Below are 23,331 nucleotides of genomic sequence, written 5' to 3'. Positions count from 1 at the left end.
AAAGGATATGTATATTCAGTCGACAGTCAGTGAAATGTTTTATTTTGATTATTCATTTGTTTTATTATTAATTAATTTAGTTTTATCATTTCATAACTTTACTTTTTTTTCATGCAATATATTTGAGAGTAAATGTTCTCAGGCAATCAAATACTGTACATGTAGTTGATAGAGAATGAATGTGTCGTATTTGTCAAGACATTCATGGAGTGCAAAATACAATAAATAGAAAAAAGAGATTACATACATACACACATCTATTGACTTGAATCGGTTCTGGATATCAAAGAATGTTCAATAAAAGGTGGAGATATACTCCACACGCTATATTCTATGCTCCCATGGGAATTTATTTGACAATGTCTCTGAAGACCAATCAGGTCTTCATCAGTGTGCGGAGTCTCTTTTCACCTTTTACGCAACATATCGTAGTCGTAGCAGTATCATTTACCAGTTATCTGTGATTTGAGGGCATCGACATGTGATGTGAGAGTAGAGACCTCTCTTTCTCTTTTGGTCAGATTCTCCATAGTTTCTGAAAGAAACGTAAAACCACCGTTGGTCGAAAACCTTGGAATCTAACTACCGTAAAACTTCAATTAAAAGCCTGGGCGTTTATTTGCTTAAATCAATAAACACAACAGGCGCTTATTAGAGAAAGGCTTCTATTTCCTTAACGCATACAGCTTTTGCTCATTTGCATAGTACATTTGGTTTAATTCTAGCATTCACTTCCAGCATTTTAATGAATTTCTTCAGTTCCTTCACTAATGTGTTATCCTTCACACACTGTGTCATGTTTGTTTTGTTTTAGTATGCCTCTTGACAGAATAATTATTCTCCTCTTTGACTATGCATTTTCGGCAGTTCTTACTTTTATCACGAGGACGATCGGACGATTTCTGCAATAATGTCTATCTGCAGACTGTGGTTACTACATGCCGCACCCACTAAATTCTGCGCCAGCAGTTCTGTTAACTTTACGGCGAGGGAAGTACGTAGCTAGTGTAGCCAACCCAACTCTTGCGTGGCACTACTGGGTAGTGAATACCTTTGCTGTAAAAAATAACTGTGGGAAAGCAGTGTTTAGCAGGCGGGGGTGAAGGACACTGTGTGCGGGTGTCCTAGATTTATTTTTTTATAAACCTTTATCTAATTAGGCAAGTCAGTTAAGAACAAATTCTTATTTACAATGACGGCCTACCCTGGCCAAACCCTAACGACGCTGGGCCAATTGTGCTCTGCCCTATGGGACTCCCAATCACGGCCGGTTGTGATACAGCCTGGAATCGAACCAGGGTCTGTAGTGACGCCTCTAGCACCTCTGCACCACTTGGGAGGCTGCTAGAACAGCCTCAATGGCAGTTGGTGTGGCATAAAGTAAGTGGGTACAGCATCTAGTAAACACAGTCTGCAGATAGACCCTTCTCAATTTCTGTTTTTACACCCGATGTTGACTGTTTTGTGCATGCCAGTTAGCTAGCAGTTCTCAGCTGTTAGCAGCCAACGGCTAGCAGTTCTCAGCTGTTAGCAGCCAAGGGCTAGCAGTTTCTTACTGGGAATAAAAACAGATGATTCCAATAACTGAAGTTTTACGGTATGCAAGGTCCTCAAAGTACAATCAAAAGCCTGCAGAGGTCTGACATTTGAAATGCTTTACTATAACAGCGGTTGGACATTAAGGGTCCTTAAAACCATCCTCATTTTCCTAAACATATGTTTACAGTAACAATACAATTTAATTAGCCAGGTTAACATTTACGATACCTTCAACATTCTGTTTTAGCTTCATCTTTTCCTCCAAGATGTCATTATTTTCTATAACCTGAGAGGGAGACAAAATTGAGAGTTACAATCCATGACAACTCATTGCTTTAGTTGTTTATTGAAGGACAAGATATGGAAACACACAAGGAACTAGAAAAGCATGGATATCATGTGGAAGTATTTTACTTACTTGTGTGAAGAATGTTTCTAGAAAGCTAGCATTATATCACACGAATAAGGACATTTGCACCCTTTAGCGCTCTAAACGCAACATTAGTGCATTTAATAGTTGGGTCACAGGACTCTAATCTCATCTGGAGCACAGCATAGCATATACAACCAATGCTACCACAGTTATCCCCCCGGAGGACTCACGTTGGCATCCTGTGGCATGTGGTGGTCATCCTGCACCGCCTGCAGCCGGTTCTCAGTCACCCTCAGCTTCTCCTCCAGGATGTAGAGCTCCTGTCTACTCTGGGCCTCGGCCTTCTGCAGGGCCTTGTAGTCCACCATCTTCTTCTCAGCCAGCTCCAAGCGCTCCTGGAGCTTGTCTCGGGCGCCGTCCTGCTCGCTCTGCAGCCTCTCCAGCTCGCCCACCCTCAGCTGGGCCTTCTGGAACTTCTCCCAGACCTCCCTCAGCTCCAGGGCCTGCTGGTCACTCCTGGCCTTCGTCTGGGCCTGGCTATTCCAGTTCTGGCTGTTCTCGACCAGCTGGTCCTTGGCATCCTGCAGGCCTGAGCGCAGATCGTCACGCTCCTTGGCCAGCATGGCTGCCTCGATCTCATGCCTGGCCTTGAGATTCTCCAGCTCCAGCTGGTGCTCCATGCGCAGGCTCTCCAGTGTGGTCCTCAGCCCCTGGGGCTCCTGATCCTGGCCTTTGGCCGAACCGCTGGACAGCGAGGCCTTCAGGTCCTCAAGGGAACGCTGGTGGTCGTTGACCAGGGTGTCCAGCTTGACCTTGAGGAGAGGGATACAAGATTAGAGAGAGAGAGAAACCTACATTTCCAAATGAGTAATTTAATTCCCTTTATGTTCTGAGAATAGTGCCTCTCACCTTCCAGTTGTCCATCATCTCCATGTTCTCTGTAGAGGCCTGCTGGACTTTCTGCTTCAGCTCAATGATCTCCTGGCTCTGTTTGTCCACCGTGGCTTTCAGTTTGTCTGTCTCCTCCTGGCCCGTTGCCACTGCAGCCTCGTACTTCTGCCTCAGCTGGCTGCTCTCCTTGTGGTGCTCCCGGCCTGCCGTCAGGAGCTGCTCCCGGAGCAGAATGGTTTCCGACTGGGCCACCGGCCCCTGGGTGGAGTCCCCGTCCTTGTCCGCATCCCGGAGCCGGACCTGGAGCTCCTCGATCTCGGCCCGACGCAGAGCCAGTTCATCCTCCAGCTGCATGACGCGGCTCTGCTCCTCAACTGTGCTTTGCTGTGGAGGCAGAGTGAGAGAGAGAGAGGGAGAGAGAGAGACCGTCATTGCCTTAATGTGGTTTGAGTCATTACTGAAACAGTCAGGAGTATCGTTCCCGTAACAGAATGACCGGATAGTGTCAGTCCTGTAACGGGGATGACGTCTTGCCTGAAACAGGATGGCATCTCTCAAGCACCAAGCGTCCAAATAAAATACTTGATTACAGCATGCAGGCCCAGGAAAAGAGGCCTTTTGAGAATCATATGAGCGTACAAGCTGGGCTCCGCATTACAGTGGAAATCCCTTGGTTTGAGGAAATGCTTTGCTCGCAGACATCAAAAACAAGTTGAGCTTTTAAAATCAGCAGGTGCATTACAACCTAATCAGAAGAAAGCAAGCCATTCTTTGCTATTTTGTCACTAAAGAAGCCAGGCAGATGCACAAAGCCCACACAGAAACCCCCAGACATAACACTACACATAGATAGGCAATCACTAGGACCACACATAGCAATTAAAATGTGACATTTTCAAACATCCAATTAAAAATGACAGAACTCCATGTTTGGCAGAGCAGGCATAATGACACGGGGTGAATAGTATGTTAATACAGACCATTGAGGCAAAATCAACGCTACAGTTGATAGGTTTCTAGGAAAAGTAGTTATCAAAAAGTTCCCTAATAGCAACAGTTCAAGAAAAAGGCAAGATTGACTTCGCAAGATCAACGTCGTCAAAAATAGACAACTGGGAATCAAACAGTTTAGATAGCTGAACGAAACGACGAGTCCATTTTGTTTCACCTTGGTTCTCTTACCCAACCTCAAGGGTGCTGCATCAAGTCTGCGTCTTCCCTGTAGGTAAAATCAGTATATTTGTAGCTCTATATAACATTCATGACCCAAATGTGCTAAGTGTGTTTCACCACAAAATGATTGTGTGACAGTATATATCTGTACATAACTGTATATAACTGTATAAGGCAAGATTTTGATCCTCAGCAGAACTTAATGGAAGTTTCACATTGGTGCTAATTCTAATATTATGCCACCAATTTAACGTCCTTATAAACTAAAGTTACGACATCAACAGTGGAAACGACGCTGACTACAGCTGACAATCGCTCCAGCATTACACCCTGCGAACTCAAACAAGATTTTTGTGAGTGGGCGGCAAAAGGAACAAGGAAAGAGAGCCAAGAGAAATAGAGCTGAGAGCCAAGAGAGAAATAGATAGAGGCTGTGTCTGGCACACTATTCCCCATAGAGCACATATGGCTCTTGTCAGAAGTAGTGCATGATATAGGCAATAGGGTGCCATTTGAGACGCGATAGAGAGGTTTTCTATTGGATGTGAGGCCAATTGTTCATTCATTAATGAAATAATCAATTCAGGTTACACTTGTGCAATTTGTTTGCCTGACTACTCAGACTCCTTGTTCCAGCCAAACGCTACCCCATGTCCACAGACATTTGTTTCTTATCCGCAATGAGTCTGGATCTGAGTACCTCTCTGACCCATCACCGAATGCGAACACATTCGGGGATTTCTGATTGGTCCAGAAACCTATGGGTTGGGTCAGAGCCAGAACACACGTAGTGGCGGTTTGAAAATTCGTCATTGGCTTTGATACTCTGATTGGTTAAATTACTTTGTTTTGTACAATGCCCCACGTCACCACAAACAACTTCAATGATGGCAGTCTCAGACTAAAGTATTTAGCAAAGACAGAATAGCGGAAGAGTTTAGTGTGAGTTGTCAGGCTTGAAATTTGTTTCTCTCAACATGAAACCTAATATCTGTACAGAGCATTCCTGGCATTGCTAAATAAATCAGGGCAATGGCATCCAATTCTGATTGTAGTCTATGCCGTTTGATGAGGTAACTGACAGGATTTTCTGTATGAGTGACTGAGTTTGGAGACAGGTGCAGGGCAGGAATGATAAGGATTTGTGCTGCAAGTCCCACAGCAACCAAAACAAAAGATACAGGGGAGAAGCGCAAAGAAAATGGATACAGGCAGGGGCTCTAGGATGGTCTATCAGTTACCCGATTCACCTCTAATTCTTTCTGAAGCTTTTCTGCTCTCGACTTTTCGAGGAACAGATTCTGCTCAAGCTGCCGAAAACGGGCATGCTCCAATTTCGTCTGAGTCTACAGAGAGGAAAAGAGAACGGAGAGAGACCAGAGGTAGAAAAAAAGACAAGACACAGAAACCTGTACAGATTGAAGAGACTGTGTGAAAAATACACATCACATGGGATTTTCTGTAACAGTTGTCAAAAGATTGGAGGAGGATAGACATTTACATTTTAATCATTAGGATTAAGTGCCTTGCTTAAGGGCATATTAGTCAGATTTTTCACCTTGTCAGCCTCAAGGATTCAAACCAGTGACTTTTCCGTTACTGGCCCAAGGCTATTAACCACTTGGCTACCTGCCGCCCCTAAACATTGAAAATATGAAACGTCCCTGTCTATCTTTCTCACTTCTTGTTTTAATCACTATATGTTTGGCACAGGCTTTTGGTCACTCTAACCTAACTGAGCATCATGGTGTCGATCGCTACCAGCCTACTACTCAATAACTTTCACATTACACCATAGAAAGAGCAAAATTCGATCACTTTTGCTAAAGTAATCTTATAAAACACACATTCTCATACCTTCAAAACATGTTTATCAAACTATTGTTGATCTAAGCTTTTTACCAAATGGTAGATAAATACCTCAAGGTCTCCTTTGGTGATTGACTCTTCCTCCACTCTGAACTGAAGGTCTTCCACTTTCCTGTAATATTACGTCGGCCACAAGGTGTCAGGGAAGTGCCACAGAAGAGCATCACGACCCAACAAATGGTTTCTAAAACAATTTACAGTACAGTACCTGCTCTAAACAACTGAGCTACACAGTACCACACCTGGTTCAAATACATACGGACAGAACATGAAGTAGAACTAAATAGGTGTGGGTACTCATTTTGGGTGACCATACTCATAAAAGGTGTAGAAGCAGTAGAAAATTAGAGGAGTCGGACTCAGTACACTGTATAGGAAAGCATTGTCCCACTTCAAGAACTGCATACAGTATGTCAATTCAATCACTTGAGGTACACTTGACTGAGCTTGCCCTGTGCAATGGAATAGTCCCAAAAGTGCTAAATACTCCCACCCTGAAAACTGGTCAGGTTAAATGAAGCGCACTTTAAGTATGTGAAAGTGTTTGACATATGTATTTGGCACAGGTCTGATCCCAGCACCGACAACCATGGATCCGTTCCAAATGGCTACCCTATTGAAAAAAGTATTACTATATAGGGAATAGGGTGCCATTGGGACGCATATTATCTCTTTTACTGGAAAGTTCTACCAAAGATGGCTAATGCAGCTAGCTAATAAAATGTGTATTTTAAAAGCAGGGCATATGAAAATGACAATGCCCTAGCAATGTTCTTCTGAGTACCATAAATGGAATAATAGAGGGGATTTTCGCACTTGAAGGTTTTATATATATATATATATATATATATATATATATATATATTATTCAATTGCTTTGAGCAATTTAGTATTTATATATTTTTGTGCCACAAATGGAATCATTCCATAGAAATCCCTGACAATGTACCTTTTCTCTTCTTCAAGCTGATTGGCCAGCTCTACTTTGTCCTTCTGAGTGCTTGCCAACAGAGTTTTGACTTGCTGGAGGTTGCTTTCAGTCTCGGTGACATACTGTAATCAGAGAAAAAAACATATCAGGGATGAGCTATACCATGCTATCACGGAGTGCTTTGACAAGTTCTCAGTAAGTACACTTACACATACTAATTTAGGCCTCGTTTACATGTACAGCGAAGTGTACAATGAAAAGAAACATTGATGGATGAATCATGTTTTATTTGTCAAGTTGAGTAGATTTCTTTGTGAAGTCTGTAGATTACACTATGAGGGGAAGTTTCCCAGAGGGTCGTTCCACCTTAATAAAAAGCACAAGAAAGAAGATTTTCGACAGCCGCCATCTCAGATTGTTCTGAAATCGTTTCTGTTGTTAGGAACATATAAGATTAGCATTCCTGCAACATTATTTTGATGAAATATAATGTGATCTCTGAATTAAGCTAATTGATTGCACCCAAATCATCACTTTTAATTTATAGGATTCTTATAAAAGGACCAAACCTTTTTCTAACAATGAGTTACACATCAAAATCTATCTGTCTGACAAGTAGTATGGAGCTGTGACGCTGAATTATGTTATTTAGTCTCAGTGAATTTGGTGTGTCCCATCCAACATCCTAATGTTACCAGGTTCTGACCACTACATGGTACTGTTCCTGCTATTAGGATTAAAAAAAAGTATTTTCACATTTCTCCAGAGATGTTCGATCGGGTTCAAGTCCAGGCTCTGGCTGGGCCATTCAAGGAAATTCAGAGACTTGTCACGAAGTCACTCCTGTGGTGTCTTGCATGTGTGCTTAGGTTCGTTGTCCTGCTGGAAGGTGAACCTTCGCCCCTGTCTGAAGTCCTGAGCGCTCTGGAGCAGGTTTTTATCAAGGATCTCTCTGTACTTTGCTCCGTTCATCTTTGCCTCAATTGTAACTAGTCTCCCAGTCCCTGCCACTGAAAAACATCCCCACAGCATGATGCTGCCACCGCCATGCTTCACCGTAGACCAGAGAATCTTGTTTCTCATGGTCTGAGAGTCCTTTAGGTGCCTTCTGGCAAACTCCGAGTGGGCTGTCATGTGCCTTTTACTGAGGAGCGGCTTCCGTCTGGCCACTACCATAAAGACCCGATTGGTGGATTGCTGCAGAGATGGTTGTCCTTCTGGAAGGTTCTCCCATCTCCACAGAGGAACTCTGGAGCTCTGTCAAAGTGACCATCAGGTTCTTGATAACCTCCCTGACCAAGGCCATTCTCTCCTGATTGTTCAGTTTGCAGGGTGGCCAGCTCTAGGAAGAGTCTTGGTGGTTCTTAACTTCTTCCATTTAGGAATGATGGAGGCCACTGTGTTCTTGGAGACTTTCAATGCTGCAGAAATGTTTTGGTAACCCTGCCCAGATCTGTGCCTCAACACAATCCTGTCTCAGTACTCTAAGGACAATTCCTTTGACATCACGGCTTAGTTTTTGCTCTGACATGCACTGTCAACTATGGGACCTTATATAGACAGGTGTGTGCCTTTCCAAATTGTGTCCAATCAATTTAAATTACAACAGGTATTCTCAAAACAAGCTGTAGAAATATCTCAAGGATGATCAATGGAAATAGGATTCACCTGAGCTCAATTTCGAGTCTCATAGCAAATAGTCTGAATGCTTTTGTTAATAATAAAAACCTGTTTTCACTTTGTCATTATGGGGTATTGTGTGTAGATTGATGAGGATTTTTATTTATTTAATACATGTTATTATAAGATGTTAATGTAGCAAAATGTGGAAAAAGTGAAGGGGTCTGAATACTTTCCGAATGCACTGTATATACATACTGGTTGTTGGGGTGGGATTGGTGTGGGGTGTGGAGGGTCTGTGGTTGGCTTTTGTCCATTTCTTTGTCTTACTCATCGTTAAAAAAAACTTTGGATGTTAGGTACTATAATTGAATATTATTAATAATTATTGTATGCTATCAATTAAAATGGCCAATTTGGGTGCAATCAATAAACTTAATTTCTCAGAGATCAAATTATATTTCAACAAAATGTTTCCGTAATACTTATCTTATCTGTTTTTAACACCATTTCAATGGAGAATCACTCAAAGCACACCCCGGGGCGAACCAGAGCACATTAGATATGCTTTCCTGCAAGTGTGTGTTTGTGTGTGTCAGTCAGTTCCAATTATGTACAGCACACACTACTACTACAATAACATTATTTCATTGGATAATCACCATTGAGAACGCTTTTTAGTCTTGGATGAGGCTTAAACTGGCTGGGAAACCAGCCCTATATGTTGTCAACTTCCATATCTACCAGATGAATATGTCTGACAGATATGCAGTTGCTTTTCTCTTAATTCAGTCAAGAGCCCTGTCATTGCGTGACTCATCAACATCTGCAGACTCATTAGGATGACATATTAGGACATTTCCCTGGTTGAGTCATAGAGTGGGTGCTGCTGATTTGGCTGGTGTGAGTGTGTAGTCTGCAGTGACCGTGACAGCATGCAACTACAGATCTTAATTTGAGCCAGTTATTTACAGCAGGAAAATAGTCCTGCACCAACAGGAAATGTGAATTATTATGTGGATTATAATTAATGGATTTTTTTTGTAGGGCTTGATATATTTTGAAGTGGAAATTACAAACCTTAGAAGCCTTTTTAAATCTTGAATACACTACAAGTTTGCATTTCCTGCTGTGCAAAAACATTCTCAGCAACAAAAGAGTGATCAATTTAAGATCCTACATCTGTATAATGACAACCTATTCCCTATGTAGTGCACTATATAGGGGATATGGTGCCAATTCAAATGCCCCTTTTCACTGCACACGACATGCTCACACTCAAGTGCACTATATAGGGAATATGGTGCTATTTTGGAGGTAGCCACACTGTCACCACTGTCCTTGCACGGCCCAACGGCTTTTATGGCTAATTACCATCATCATCACCCGTGTTGGAAATAGTTAGTTGAAAAGTAATATATTACTCGTCACATTTAACAAAAGTAAAGTGTTACTTTACAATATTTCTTTGTGTGGAAAGTACTGCATTATTATTAGTTAAATTACTTTGTGTTAGTTTCATGAAAAAAAATCTCAATCTCAGTTTGTTTGACTGTCGGGGGGGGAACGCGGCGAACAGCGCATGCTCTACCAAAGATAAGTGACTAACTAACTCAGGTTTGATCACTAGTTTCCCCTTTCATCTGTGGCGCTGCTTTCCTGTGCTAGTCTACAAGTGATATACACCGAGAGTAGAAAACATCAAGAACACCTGCTCTTTCCTTGACAGACTGAGCAGGTTAAAGCTATGATCCCTTATTGATGTCACTTGTTAAATCCACTTCAGTCAGTGTAGATGAAGGGGAGGAGACAGCTTAAAGAAGGATTTTTAAGCCTTGAGAAAATTGAGACATGGATTATGTATGTTTTCCCCTTCAGACTGCCTAGAAGGACAGCATCCCGGAGTCGCCTCTTCACTGTTGACTTTGAGGCTGGTATTTTAGACTGACAGGTTTCGGAAGAAAGATCTTTGTTTCTGGCCATTTGGGCCTGTAATCAAACCCACAAATGATGATGCTCCAGATACTAAACTAGTCTAAAGGCCAGTTTAATTGCTTCTTTAATCAGAATAACAGTTTTCAGCTGTGCTAACATAATTGCAAACGGGTTTTCTAATGATCAACTATCCTTTTAAAATTATAAACTTGGATTAGCTAACACAACGTCCCATTGAAACACAGGATGGTTGCTGATAACGCGCCTCTATAGATATTCCTTTTTTTTATCAGCTATTTCCAGCTACAATAGTCATTTACAACATTAACAATGTCTACATTGTATTTCTAATTAATCAATTTGATGCTATTTTAAATGGACAAAAAAATATGTTTTTTTTTCTAAGTGACCCCATATTTATTAACTTTAGTGTGTGTGTACATACAGTTGAAGTCAGACATTTACATACACCTTAGCCAAATACATTTAAACTCAGTTTTCACAATTCCTGACATTTAATTAGAATAAAAATTCCCTGTCTTAGGTCAGTTACATGCTGACCAGACCGGACGAGTGTCGCAAAATAAATGTAGAAATCCTTTTTATTCGCGCCAATTGGTGTCTGTGACACCAAGGGCTAAAATAGAACTCATTCATATTTCTGATGCAGATCGCGCTGCAAGTCCTACCTCTCCCATCTTCTCATTGGTTTATAGAAGCAGGTAACCTCATTGGTTATACCCACATGGGTGAATGAAAGATTAACTGTTTTTCCGGTAGTCGTGGTAATACAATGAAAGTTTAGTTGCGATCACCATATAAGTTAAACGATGAAAAAGCCTGGAAGGAGGAGAGATGACTAGAAACGATTCGGATGGCCGTTTTATGTGTGTATTAGTTGTCGGAGTAGAGGTCCTTGTGCATTTCAGGTAAAATAACAAGTCAATGTTTATATCCCAGGACAAATTAGCTAGCAACAGCAAGCTAGCTAAATAGGACAAATGAACGTTAGTTTGCAGGTTCAAGCTAATATTACGAGCTACGAGCCATCCATGTTTAAGCCATCCATTACGAGCCATCCATGTTTAATCATTTTCGACATTATCCCCAAATTAATGTCATTGGTTCAGTGTTAGTTTTGATATTTTAACCCGCGTGTCGTGATCGCTTTTGGTGTGGGGGGGCAAAATACATTTATGCACGATAGCACACGATGGCGCACACGCGCAGCCAGTTTGGGATCCGTGTGAGGATCACCACTTTATTTTAAGGATGTGAAATGTCAGAATATTAGTAGAGAAAATGATTTATTTCAGCTTTTATTTCATTCATCACAATTTAAAGGCAATGCTACCAAATACTAATTGATATAAGCTTTTATTTCTTTCATCACATTCCCAGTTGGTCAGACGTTTACATACACTCAGTTAGAATTTGGTAGCATTGCCTTTAAATTGTTTCACTTGGGTCAAATGTTTTGGGTAGCCTTCCACAAGCTTCCCACAATAAGTTGGGTGAATTTTGGTCCATTCCTCCTGACAGAGCTGGTGTAACTGAGTCAGGTTTGTAGGCCTCCTGGCTCGCACACGCTTTTTCAGTTTTCTATAGGACTGAGGTCAGGGCTTTGTGATGGCCACTCCAATACCTTGACTTTGTTGTCCTTAAGCCATTTTGCCACAACTTTGGAAGTATGCTTGGGGTCATTGTCCATTTGGAAGACCAATTTGCGACCAAACTTTAACTTCCTGACTGATGTCTTGAGATGTTGCTTCAATATATCCACATAATTTCACTGCCTAATGATGCCATCTATTTTGAAAAGTGCACCAGTCCCTCCTGCAACAAAGCACCCCGACAACATGATGCTGCCACCCCCATGCTACACAGTTGGGAGGGTGTTCTTCGGGTTTGCAAGACTCCCCCTTTTTCCTCCAAAAATAACGATGGTCATTATGGCCAAACAGATCTATATTTGTTTCATCAGACTAGGGGACATTTCTCCAAAAAGTATGATCTTTGTCCCCATGATTTTTTTATGGCGGTTTTGGAGCAGTGGCTTCTTTCTTGCTGTGGGTCCTTTCAGGTTATGTCGATATAGGACTCGTTTTACTGTGGATATAGATACTTTTGTACCTGTTTCCTCCAGCATCTTCGCAAGGTCCTTTGCTGTTGTTCTGGGATTGATTTGCACTTAGCGCACCAAAGTACATTAATCTCTAGGAGACAAAACACATCTACTTCCTGAGCGGTATGACAGCTGCGTGGTCCTATGGTGTTTACTTGCGTACTATGGTTTGTACAGATGAACGTGGTACCTTCAGGCATTTGGAAATTGCTCCCAAGGATGAACCAGACTTGTGTCTACAATTTTTTTCTGAGGTCTTGGCTGATTTGTTTTGATTTTCCCATAATGTCAAGCAAAGAGGCACTGAGTTTGAAGGTAGGCCTTGAAATATATCCACAGGTACACCTCCAATTGACTCACATTATGTCAATTAGCCTATCAGAAGCTTCTAAAGCCATGACATAATTTTCTGGAATTTTCCAAGCTGTTTAAAGGCAGTCAACTTACTGTATGTAAACTTCTGACCCACTGGAATTGTGATACAGTGAATTATAAGTGAAATAATCTGTCTGTAAACAATTGTTGGAAAAATTACTTGTGTCATGCACAAAGTAGATGTCCTAAACAGCTTGCCAAAACTATAGTTTGTTAACAAGAAATTTGTGGAGTGGTTGAAAAACTAGTTTTAATGACTCCAACCTAAGTGTATGTACACTTCCGACTTCAACTGATATACACAATGGATAGTCTATTGGTCACGTGAGTGTACAGCATATTGTACTTTCACTGTAAATATGTAGGCTATTACACTTTCAAATGAATTTGATTGCGTTTTTATATACTGTCTTTTTAAGTAAACAAGCAAATTAATTTCCACCTGGTGGGATAATAAAGTTTTCGATTACTTTCCCTTTAAGGTTAGTGATTTTCATCACAAATATTGTTTTGGAGGCAGCTCTGCAGATTGGCCACTAGCTGGCACAGCCACAGTCATAACATCTGATTTTAAACCCATCCTTAACCCTAACCACACTGCTAACCCTAAGGCCTAACTTTAAATTAAGATCAAAAAGCAAGTGTCTGATTTCATACATTTTTACAATATATCCAATTTTGTCCCATCTAGCGGAAATCGCTCGGTTCTGCTTCAGGGACAAGACTAATCTCAATAAATGTCAACTTGCTTAATAAGAAGCATTAGAAGAGCCAAAATGAATATAACCAATTGAACGACATATTGCAGGATAAGTCCATGTTAGAGTTTACATAGCTGGCCATAAATGGATGTTTCATGTTTCTTTTTGGATTGGTTATGCAGGCTTCTACTTACCCATCCCTTTCTACTACAGATAATAATATGATTAGGCTATATCTTTACATTTAAAAGAAACAAGTGTCAGATTGTCAGTCATTCCAATATATTTAATACCCCTGGATCTTCAAGTGACTAGGAAATATGGAAATGTAGATTAGCCTAATTGTTTTACATGAGCATACCACAAAAACTAAGGACTAGCCAACTCTCTTACTACACTGTTGTTTATTTATTTTGTTGTCATGGAGCACTGATTGGGCTCAATGCTTCGAGATGAAAAATAAATGCTGCTCTCAGGAATTGAGCACTACCTAAAAGTGCTATTTGCATTTGAAAAATGTGTGCCATATGCTACATTTGCTATAGGCCTAATGTTTATGTTGGTGACACTTTGATATCTCGGTAATTTGCAGTCTGTCAAAAGTGTGCGAGTTTGAGCATGTGTCCGTAAGAGCTATGGATTTCTTTTTATCAGCACGAATTAGATTGAGCTATAAAAGCGCCACTGGTGGTCTTAAAGAAGTCTCTTTCCACTTTTACGGCTGCTGCGACTGAGTTTTGAGTGAAGGGAATCGGTACTGTCCTGTAAAATGCTTTCACGTTTTTGGAGAATAGGTTTTGTGTACAGACTGGTGGCTTATTATTGGTCTATATCAATTATCCTTCCCACCGTCTTGATCAAGCGCTGAAGCTTGACATGGTCTTGTGCTCGTATGTTTCCAAAGACTCATGTCAGACCAAAGGACAGCGCACTCTGCAGGACAGATTTATAAAAGTTGTAGGATATGGCAATCAACATTAAAATGGTTCAGTATGCGTAAAAAAAACATTGAATGTGGCAGTTTCTTTCTCTTTGCAAGAATACAGTCATTGAATTCCAGTTTGTCTATTTCGATTCCCAGATATCTATACGTGGTCACTCTATCGACGGATTCCCAATTGAACTTCGTAGGGGATAGTGCAGTTTCATTCCTTCTAAAAATCCATTTCAATCTCTTGTTTTCTTAACGTTTATTTCAAGAAAGTTATCTGCGCACCACTGGACTAATTGCGTACCACTGGACGAATTTGACCGTTTCTCTGTCAAAACCTTGGTCTGGGTGGAAAAACCCACAAGAGCGGTGTCATCTACATATTTAAAGAATGTGTGGGCTGGCTCAGAGGCTTGACCATCGTTCGTTCACAGTGTGTACAGGATCGGTGAAAGTACCCACTCTTGTGATGCTCCCGTATTCGCCGTTCTAGATGTGAAGTTCAACTCTGCCATCCCCACTTGTTAGGTACAATTCACAAGGAAACTGTTGATCCGCTTGATCAGTAGAGAGTTGACACCCAAATTCACCAGCTTGTCCACCACTGAAGTCAATGAATACAATTTTCACTAGGCTATTTGCCTGTTCTAAGTGTTCGTATATGATGTTCAGCATGCCCAGTAACTCATCATCAACACGCCTGGAGGCGCGGTATTCAAATTGGTTTGGATGAGACACCAGAAATTCTGTTTTTTTTTTGTTTTCATAGTTACAGATGTCAGGGCTACAGGGCGTAAGTCTTTATTTTCTTTTGGCCTGGTGTTTTTTGGTACTGGGACAATCAGCAACTTTTTCCATAAGTCTGGAATTGTCCCGCTGTCCAGTGACAGCTGGAATAGCTTCTGGAACGGTAGTGCAAGCTGGTTTGTGCATGCCCAGAGTGGCTTCCTGCTGAAGCTGTCTGGACCGTAATGATTTTCTTGGGATGACGTGTTGAAAGTGTTGCTTGACGTCATCACAGGGATTTGTATATCAACAGCTGGTATGCTGTCTACACTGTCCATGGCCATTTATGCTGCGATGTAAAATCACCCATGTCAAACCTTCAATAGAAATGGTTCAAAACATTTGCAAAGACAAGGTCATTATCGACAGTCATATAATGTCTCTTTGGTTTGTAACCTGTGATGGTTTGCCAGACTTTCCTACTGTCATTGTCTTTAAAAACATTGTCTAATTTGTCTGTTGGCTGCCTTACACTCCTTGATCTTGCTTTTGAGTCTCTTCTGAACATTTTTCCTTTCCTCTTTACTAGATTAAAAAACATGAGCAGGCGCACACCCAGAAAAATGTGTTTATCTGGAGGTGCTGACTAAAGGCGAATAAACTTTTAACTATCAAAATAAAGAAAGTCGCACACTACATGTATAAACTCCCCAACAATTTAATGGGTATTTACCAACGTTTTGCATCACTGTGCCTTTCTCAGGGTAATATCATGAATACTTGAAACAGGTTATGGAGACAAACAGTGCAATTAGTGCAAACAATGACACTAGTGAGGGGTGTGTCATAATTATTAAGTTAATTAAAATGAATTAGTGAAACTAAAAAATTGAAAAAAGTTTATGGCATATTAAATATATTACGCTATTGTTATCATATAGAAACAATTGAATATTGTACATCGTATTAGCATCAACATGCATTATTGTTTAATTCAATTTCACAATTGTTTCATATTTCATTTCATATTTGTTACATGTAATCTTTTGGTTCAACCTTAATGTATAATGAGCATCATCAACAGGGGGAACATATTTGGTGTACGCTAATAAGCTGTAGAAAGAATATATCAATTTATAAGACTTGTTCCTAAAATAAAGATTTGTTCATAAGAAGGGCATGAGATCAGTCAATATTCTGACCACTAGGGGTCAATGTTTTAGATACGATATCCAGTAAGCCTCCCTTTGCCGTAGTAGGATTTTGATGTTGATGCCTCCTTTCCTCTTTAGTGCCACATGATTTAAACACTTGTTTTTTTTTCTGGTTGGGGCGCTCTTTAAATTCCCGAGTCACCCACGGTGACTGTTTAATCGTGAAGAACGCACAAGAGAAGCTTTGTCTGGCATGCATTTAGCAACTTTCTAGTGAAATAAATGCTAGCTTATTTCCTAGCCGTGTGCCTTTGACAGCATGGTTGGAGACATAAACCTAGGTATGGCTAGCCAAAGACCAAGACGCTCTCTGTTTCCGCTATAAATACTGATTGGTTGAGAGCGCTGGACTTGCTTTCCTTGGCCACGTTAGTTTTGCATCACCAGTGCCCTGGATGGGCGGATTTTTCATATTATTCCATTGCTCCGTAAATGAAATCTCCACCCAAAAAGGGGAAAGGGCAATGCAAAAACTAGCATTGACCTTGTCTAGAAAAGAGAGATAACCATGGGAGATAACATTCAGCTTTGAATGGCTTTATGAATGTGAGGCTCAGCTTCCATGAGATTCTGATTCGTCAGAAATAGCTTACTGACTGATTTGTTTATGAACGATGAACATCTCCAGGCGAACCAAAGCGCATTAGAGATGGTTTATTTACAGTTTAGTCCCGCTTTGAGTCTAGTAAGCCAGTCCCCCCAGGATTCTGCGATAGAATATTTTTTTGCAAAATCAACAATGATTGTGAATTTGACCAATCACCTCCCCTTTTCAGCCTAAAACAGTGAAATCATCGCAATATTATTGCATAAAACTGACCAAAGCAGTACAAAAAGAGGGCTTGCAATGTCATGGCACGATGACAAAAACTGCCACTCAGGTTACTGCCTACCTGCAGGTGCTGGGCCTTGAGGACACTGAGCTCCTTCTCCACCTCACAGATGTGGCTGGTGGCTTTTGCCACCTCAGCCCGTTCCAGGTCCCTCTCGGCCAGCAGCTGCTCGATGTGCTGCTGTTTCTCTTTCAGTGCCTCCTGCAGCGCAGTAGTGCCTGAAATTTTGCGGGCATAGCGCGACGACGTCTCTGTGAGCTATGGAGGGGGAGGGGAGGTTGTGTAGGGGGGAAGGGTGGTCGGGGAGGGGGAGGAATGGGGGGAGAGAGAGAGGGGGGAAGGAGGTGAGAGAAACAAATAAGATTAGAGGAATTTTGTCTTGCAGCATTACACATTTTTTTCTACACACTCAATTTAAAAATGCAAGAAAAAATGGAATTTCATAAATTATTTCTATGCTGCATGAAATAAGGGGCTTTCATGATATTTGAATTATTATTGAGGACATTTGTCTGGGAGCATTAGAAAAAAATTAGGAGCAAACTAAAGATACTTTTGGTAATGTAGTGTATGTTGACACCTGCTCTTCGAACATCTCATTCCAAAATCATAGGCATTAATATGGAGTTGGTCCCCCCTTTGCTGCTATAGCCTCCACTCTTCTGGGAAGGCGTTCCACTAGATGTTGGAACATTGCTGCGGGGACTTGCTTCCATTCAACCACAAGAGCATTAAGGAGGTCGGGCACTGATGTTGGGTGATTAGGCCTGGCTCGCAGTCGGCGTTCCAATTCATCCCAAAGGCGTTCGATGAGGTTAAGGTCAGGGCTCTGTTCTTCAGCACTCAGCGGTCCCGCTCTGTGAGCTTGTGTGGCCTACCACTTCGTGGCTGATCAGTTGTTGCTCCTAGGCGTTTCCACTTCACAATAACAGCACTTACAGTTGATCGGGGTAGCTCTAGCAGAGCAGACATTTGACAAACTGACTTCTTGGAAATGTTCACGTCTTCCACGTTGAAAGTCATTGAGGTCTTCAATAAGGCCATTCAACTGTGAATGTTTGTCTATAGAGATTGCATGGTTGTGTGCTCAATTTTAATACACTGGTCAGCAATGGGTGTGGCAGATGACGTCTTTATAAAGACGTCGTCAGTGTACAAGAAATAACAAATGGGTATCTCACAACATAACACTTAAACTGGAATGACACTCAGTCACGGTTGCACAAAAATAACTGTGTGCAAACTACGCCCCCAAATATTCTAATGAGCCCCAGCCTCGGTGCTGGGCTTGGTGTGTTCTGGCCCATGTCGGGTTTGGTGTGGGCTGGCCTATGTTTGTGATGTGGTGAGGTTGTTCCCAGGTGCAGAGAAGAGACCAGACAAGGAATCAGTGGTTAAGGATAAACATAAATACTTTACTGAGAAACGGTAGCAGCAGGATCACAGTACACTAGAAAAACAACAAACACTAAGTCTCGAAAACGCACTCAGGAAACGAACACACATGGTAAACAATTTAAGCTTCTGCAAAGGACAACAGTTCGGCAAACCAGAACTGACACTCGAACGGTCTAGTGAACGAGCTCGGCAGTGTGTTTTGAGCATATTTGCCCAGACGTGGAACTTGATCCAGTTGCTGGCCTGGGTGGAAATGAAACAGCAGAGGAACTTCTCCAACTCCTGGTTGGCCCGTTCCGTTATCCCATTAGACTCTGGGTGAAACCCAGAGGAAAGACTCATTGATGCCCCCAACAGGGAGCAGAAGGCTTTCCAATACCGTGTGACGAACTGGGGCCCACGATCCGAGACAATGTCCTGGGAAGTCTGTGTAGTTGAAAGACATGGGTAATCATGAGATCAGCGGTCTCCTTCACTGAGGGCAACTTGGGTGAGGTGATGAAATGGGCAGCCTTGAAAAACTGATCGACAACAACCAGGAGAGTGGTAAGCCCGTGGGATGGGGGTAACTCTGTGATAAAGTCTACGGACAAGTGGGACCAGGACTGGCTGGGGATGGGCAGAGGTTGGAGCAACCCAGCCGGTCGCTGTCGTGAGGACTTGCTTTGGGCACAGGTGGAGCAGGCTGTAACGAAGGATCTCACATCCTCAATCATGTTGGGCCAACAGAATCTCCGCCTCAGGAACTCCAGTGTCCGATTAACCCTTGGATGCCCAGTTAATTTCAGAGGAGTGTCCCCATTGTAGTACCCGGGAAGGGGCTTATCGCGGAACATAAAGTCTGTAGTGTGACCCAGCCGGGGTCAGGTTCTCGGGTCTGGGCTTGTCGGACCGTTGTACTCTATATCATGGGGGCCACAATGCGGGAGCTGGGGATAATGGGCCCGCAGTCCCTCTCCTCATTAGAGACATTGTGTTGGCGGGACAGGGCGTCTGCTTTCTAATTATTTTATCCCGGAGATAGGCTAGTGCGAAGTTGAACCTGTTAAAGAACAGAGCCCACCTAGCCTGGCAAGCGTTCAACCTCTTGGCTTCTTGAATGGAGACCAAGTTCTTATGGTCCGTCCAGATCACAAAAGGATGAGGTGTCCCTCCAACCAGTGTCTCCACCCCTCAAGGGCACACTTAACTGCCAAGAGCTCCCGGTTGCCTACATCGTTGTTGCGTTCCGCTGGCGAGAACCACTTGGAGAGATAGGCACATGGGTGCAGGTTCTTGTCCCCCTCGTTCCGCTGTAAAAGGACCGCCCCTGCTCCCGTGTCTGAGGCATTCACCTCTACCACGAAGTGACGGGTAGGATCCGGATGGACAAGGATGGGTCCGAAGATTAAACATCCCTTAAGCTTCCCAAATGCCCCGTCAGCCTCACGGGTCCAGCAAGAATGGTTCTGGGACATGCAGGTTAGGGCCACGAGGTGCTTCCCCGCACCAAAGTTGCATATAAAACGTCAAAACGTCCGTAAAACCACTGGACTTGTTTAAGTGAGGCGGGATGGGGGACAGTCTGTGACCGCCCTCACCTTTACGGGGTCAAGCAGTCTTCCATTTATCTCGCTCCCTGATTCTCACCAGATTGTAAGCGTTGCGGAGGTCCAGTTTGGAGAAGAATTGGGCCCAATGGGCAAACTCCAAGACGGCAGACATCAGAGGTAGGGGGCAACGATTCTTAATTGTAATCCTGTTCTACCATCTGTAATTGATGCAGGGACGCAGAACTCCATCCTTCTTTCCCACAAAGAAGAAACCTGCACTAGCTGAGAATGTAGAGGAGTGAATGAAACCTGCCTCCAGCGACTCCCGGGTGTAATTCTCCATGACTGCTGCTTCAGGGGTCAAGACGGAGTACAGACGGCCCTGAGGAGGGGTGGAGCCGGGTAGGAGATCTATGGCGCAGTAGTATGGATGATGAGGAAGGGAGGGTGGCGGATTGCATCTTACTGAAGGCCTCCCGGAGGTCAACGTACCCTGGAGGGAGAGTGGAAAATTCTTGGTCTTCAGTGGATGCCAGGGAACATGGCGAGGCTCTTGGTGGGGGTCTTAGGCATTTAGTCTGGAATAGTGGGTTGTAGCACTAGCCCAGGGTACCCTAGGATAAGGGGGTTCTCGGGAGCAGTGATCAAAAGAAAACTAAGAGTCTTCGTGGTTCACCCCAACCTGCAGTAGAATGAGCTTGGTCCGATATTCCACCTGGCCGGAGCCAATGGTGCATCCATTGAGGGCTTGAACCTGCAGAGGAATGGGACATTTCACACAGGGGATTTACAATGCCTGAGCTCCTTAATTCTGGGCTCGGGGGGGGCTTGGGGTGCTCCGGTAACCGTGGTGGTGTCAAAGGCGCTGTCTTTCACGTTCTCAGATGCGGTTGTAAATCCTGATGGGCAGCTTTATCAGGGACTCGGTCCTCTCCCAGTTCCCAAGCGGCAAGTTCATCCTTGATGGAGTTAAACAGACCCACATTTATTATACTACAGACATCTTAATGCATATTTTGTATTATATTATGTGAGCTAAACATAAAAAATAGAATATATAAAAACATTTCCGAGTCTGTTTTTGAAAGTACTAATGTTACTGTCCTCCAATACAACAAAGCAATACTTAAATACATGTAATTTTGTCCTTTAATTGAAATACTGTAGAATCCATTAATTCCTACAGAGCCTCACAGTGGAGGTTTTATAATACCCATAAAACCTAGAGATTAAACAGGGAAATGACTTCAATCGTTTTTCTACATTTATTTTTCCCATAGGGAAAACATTAAAAAAAAAACATAAAATAAGGGCTGTGTTTCGTGTAGGCTTACCCTGGTGTGACGTTTTGAGAACCATGTAAATCTCTCTTGGACAACGTGACTTTTATCAATATATTCAGCTCAATTTACTCTCAGATTCGAATAATGCTAATTAGCATCAAAATAGACATCATGAAAACAAAAAATCCCTGCAAGATCCTGCATGTCATCTCAAGCTGACACTTTTGCTAACAGGTATTGTGTACATTTTTAAACTTGCACAAGATAGATCACGGAATTGTCCTTTTAAAGAAATGTAGCCAATTTAATCATTATTACATTTAGCTAACATTCAGTTAAAACCTCTTAGAACTCCCCATCCCGGATCCGGGATCGTGACTACAGCTCAAGCTCATTACCATAACGCACAATGCGAAAAAATATTCCTAAAAATATTTAACCTCCACACATTAACAAGTCCAATAGCTCAAATGAAAGATAAACATCTTGTTAATCTACCCAGCAAGTCAGATTTCTAAAATGTTTTACGGCGAAAACATAGCACATATTTATATTAGATAACCACCGAAACAAAAGGCAAGCGGCGGCCATTTTGTCCCAGAAAAAATAAAATTTAAAAGTAGGATTAAAAAATAAATAATTCACTAACCTTTTGAAAATCTTCATCAGATGACAGTAATATTACATGTTACACAGTACATTTTTTTTTTCAATAATATGCCATTTATATCCATAAATCTCGGTTTACAATGACGACATTTCAAAAAATGCTACTAGAATGTCAGGAGAAATGATGATAGCTCCGACAGATAACGTCAGATAACAAGCAATAAACATGACTAAATATACATGTTCTACATATATTTACAAAGATACACTTCTTAATGCAACCGCTGTATTACATTTATTGTTAACGTTACAGACATCGTTCACTGGGCTATACTATGAGTCAGCGCTCAGATATTAGCAGTATGTCTCCTCTACGTTTGGAGTCCACAGAAACACCAAATAACCACATAAATATTCCCTTACCTTTGATGTTCTTCCATCAGGAGACGTAGAAGGAGTCATACTTACCCAATACATCGTTTGGTTTCACGTTGCGTATCTCTGTATTAGCACATGTTAACAGCTTCGGCTGAAATGCATCCAAAATGACTTCTGGTCCAGCACTCTTGCGCATCAAAACTTCCAATTTACATATTATATGCTCACTAAACTGGTCAAACAATGTGAAAAATCGAGCTTTATGATGTTTTTAGCATGTAGAACAAAGAGCAGCGCGAACAGACAATCCGGCTTCAAATGCTGTATCATGGAAAAAGACGTAGTCCAAATCGGCTGCGCGCAAAAGAGTGCCTGTTTTTCAGAGGGACACGAGCAATTTCGCCCCCGAAACGTGCAGGGCTCAGTGGGATTCTCACAATGAACGTGCCATTTGAAAGCTGACATCGCGCTGAACAGATAGAGACTGTTCCTGGATCCGTAGCTGCCTGGGAAGGGTGGGGGCCATGACGTCAAAGTTGACCCAACTTTTCTCTTCACAAGAGAGGATTTGGGAGAAAGGCTGCCCTGAGAGTTCTGCTTTACATACAGACATAATTTAAACGGTTTTAGAAACTTTAGAGTGTTTTCTATTCAATAATAATTTTTATATGCATATATTAGCAATTTTGGGAAAAAATATTTTCAGTTTACTATGGATACGCACTTTCTCCAACAGGGGCAGTATAGAGGGGGAGCTAATCCACAGATTCTTACCATTGTCTCTCGATTCGTCAGTCTCGTCCAGATCATCATGGCATTTGTTGTTCTTTATGATAGCCACACTAGCAGCTAATTAGCATTTCATTTTTGGGGGGTAAATACAAGCGAATATATT

The 23,331-nt window shown here is 42.1% G+C and overlaps 1 protein-coding gene across 5 annotated transcripts in view; it reads right to left on the bottom strand.

The window, feature by feature from the left end:
- Positions 1 to 23,331, bottom strand: part of LOC118390924 (CAP-Gly domain-containing linker protein 2-like) — a 73,500-nt gene that overhangs the window by 7,533 nt on the left and 42,636 nt on the right. The window contains exons 6-14 of one of the 5 annotated variants that reach the window (XM_035781755.2): positions 17,297 to 17,494; positions 6,795 to 6,898; positions 5,897 to 5,957; positions 5,227 to 5,322; positions 3,972 to 4,022; positions 2,822 to 3,187; positions 2,143 to 2,724; positions 1,768 to 1,825; positions 452 to 535 (exon numbers count right to left, since the gene is read on the bottom strand). In XM_035781755.2, coding sequence (XP_035637648.1) covers positions 452 to 535; positions 1,768 to 1,825; positions 2,143 to 2,724; positions 2,822 to 3,187; positions 3,972 to 4,022; positions 5,227 to 5,322; positions 5,897 to 5,957; positions 6,795 to 6,898; positions 17,297 to 17,494 — 1,600 coding nt within the window. Of the gene's footprint in view, positions 1 to 451; positions 536 to 1,767; positions 1,826 to 2,142; positions 2,725 to 2,821; positions 3,188 to 3,971; positions 4,023 to 5,217; positions 5,323 to 5,896; positions 5,958 to 6,794; positions 6,899 to 17,296; positions 17,495 to 23,331 lie in introns of all 5 variants that reach the window. The other 4 variants (XM_035781756.2, XM_035781757.2, XM_035781758.2 and 1 more) reach the window with 4 other exon arrangements.

The sequence above is a fragment of the Oncorhynchus keta genome, chromosome 12 (assembly GCF_023373465.1).
Source record: "Oncorhynchus keta strain PuntledgeMale-10-30-2019 chromosome 12, Oket_V2, whole genome shotgun sequence".
Lineage (NCBI taxonomy): Eukaryota > Metazoa > Chordata > Actinopteri > Salmoniformes > Salmonidae > Oncorhynchus > Oncorhynchus keta.
Note: the sequence above shows the minus strand (reverse complement) of the source record. Positions and strands in the feature narration are given on the sequence as shown.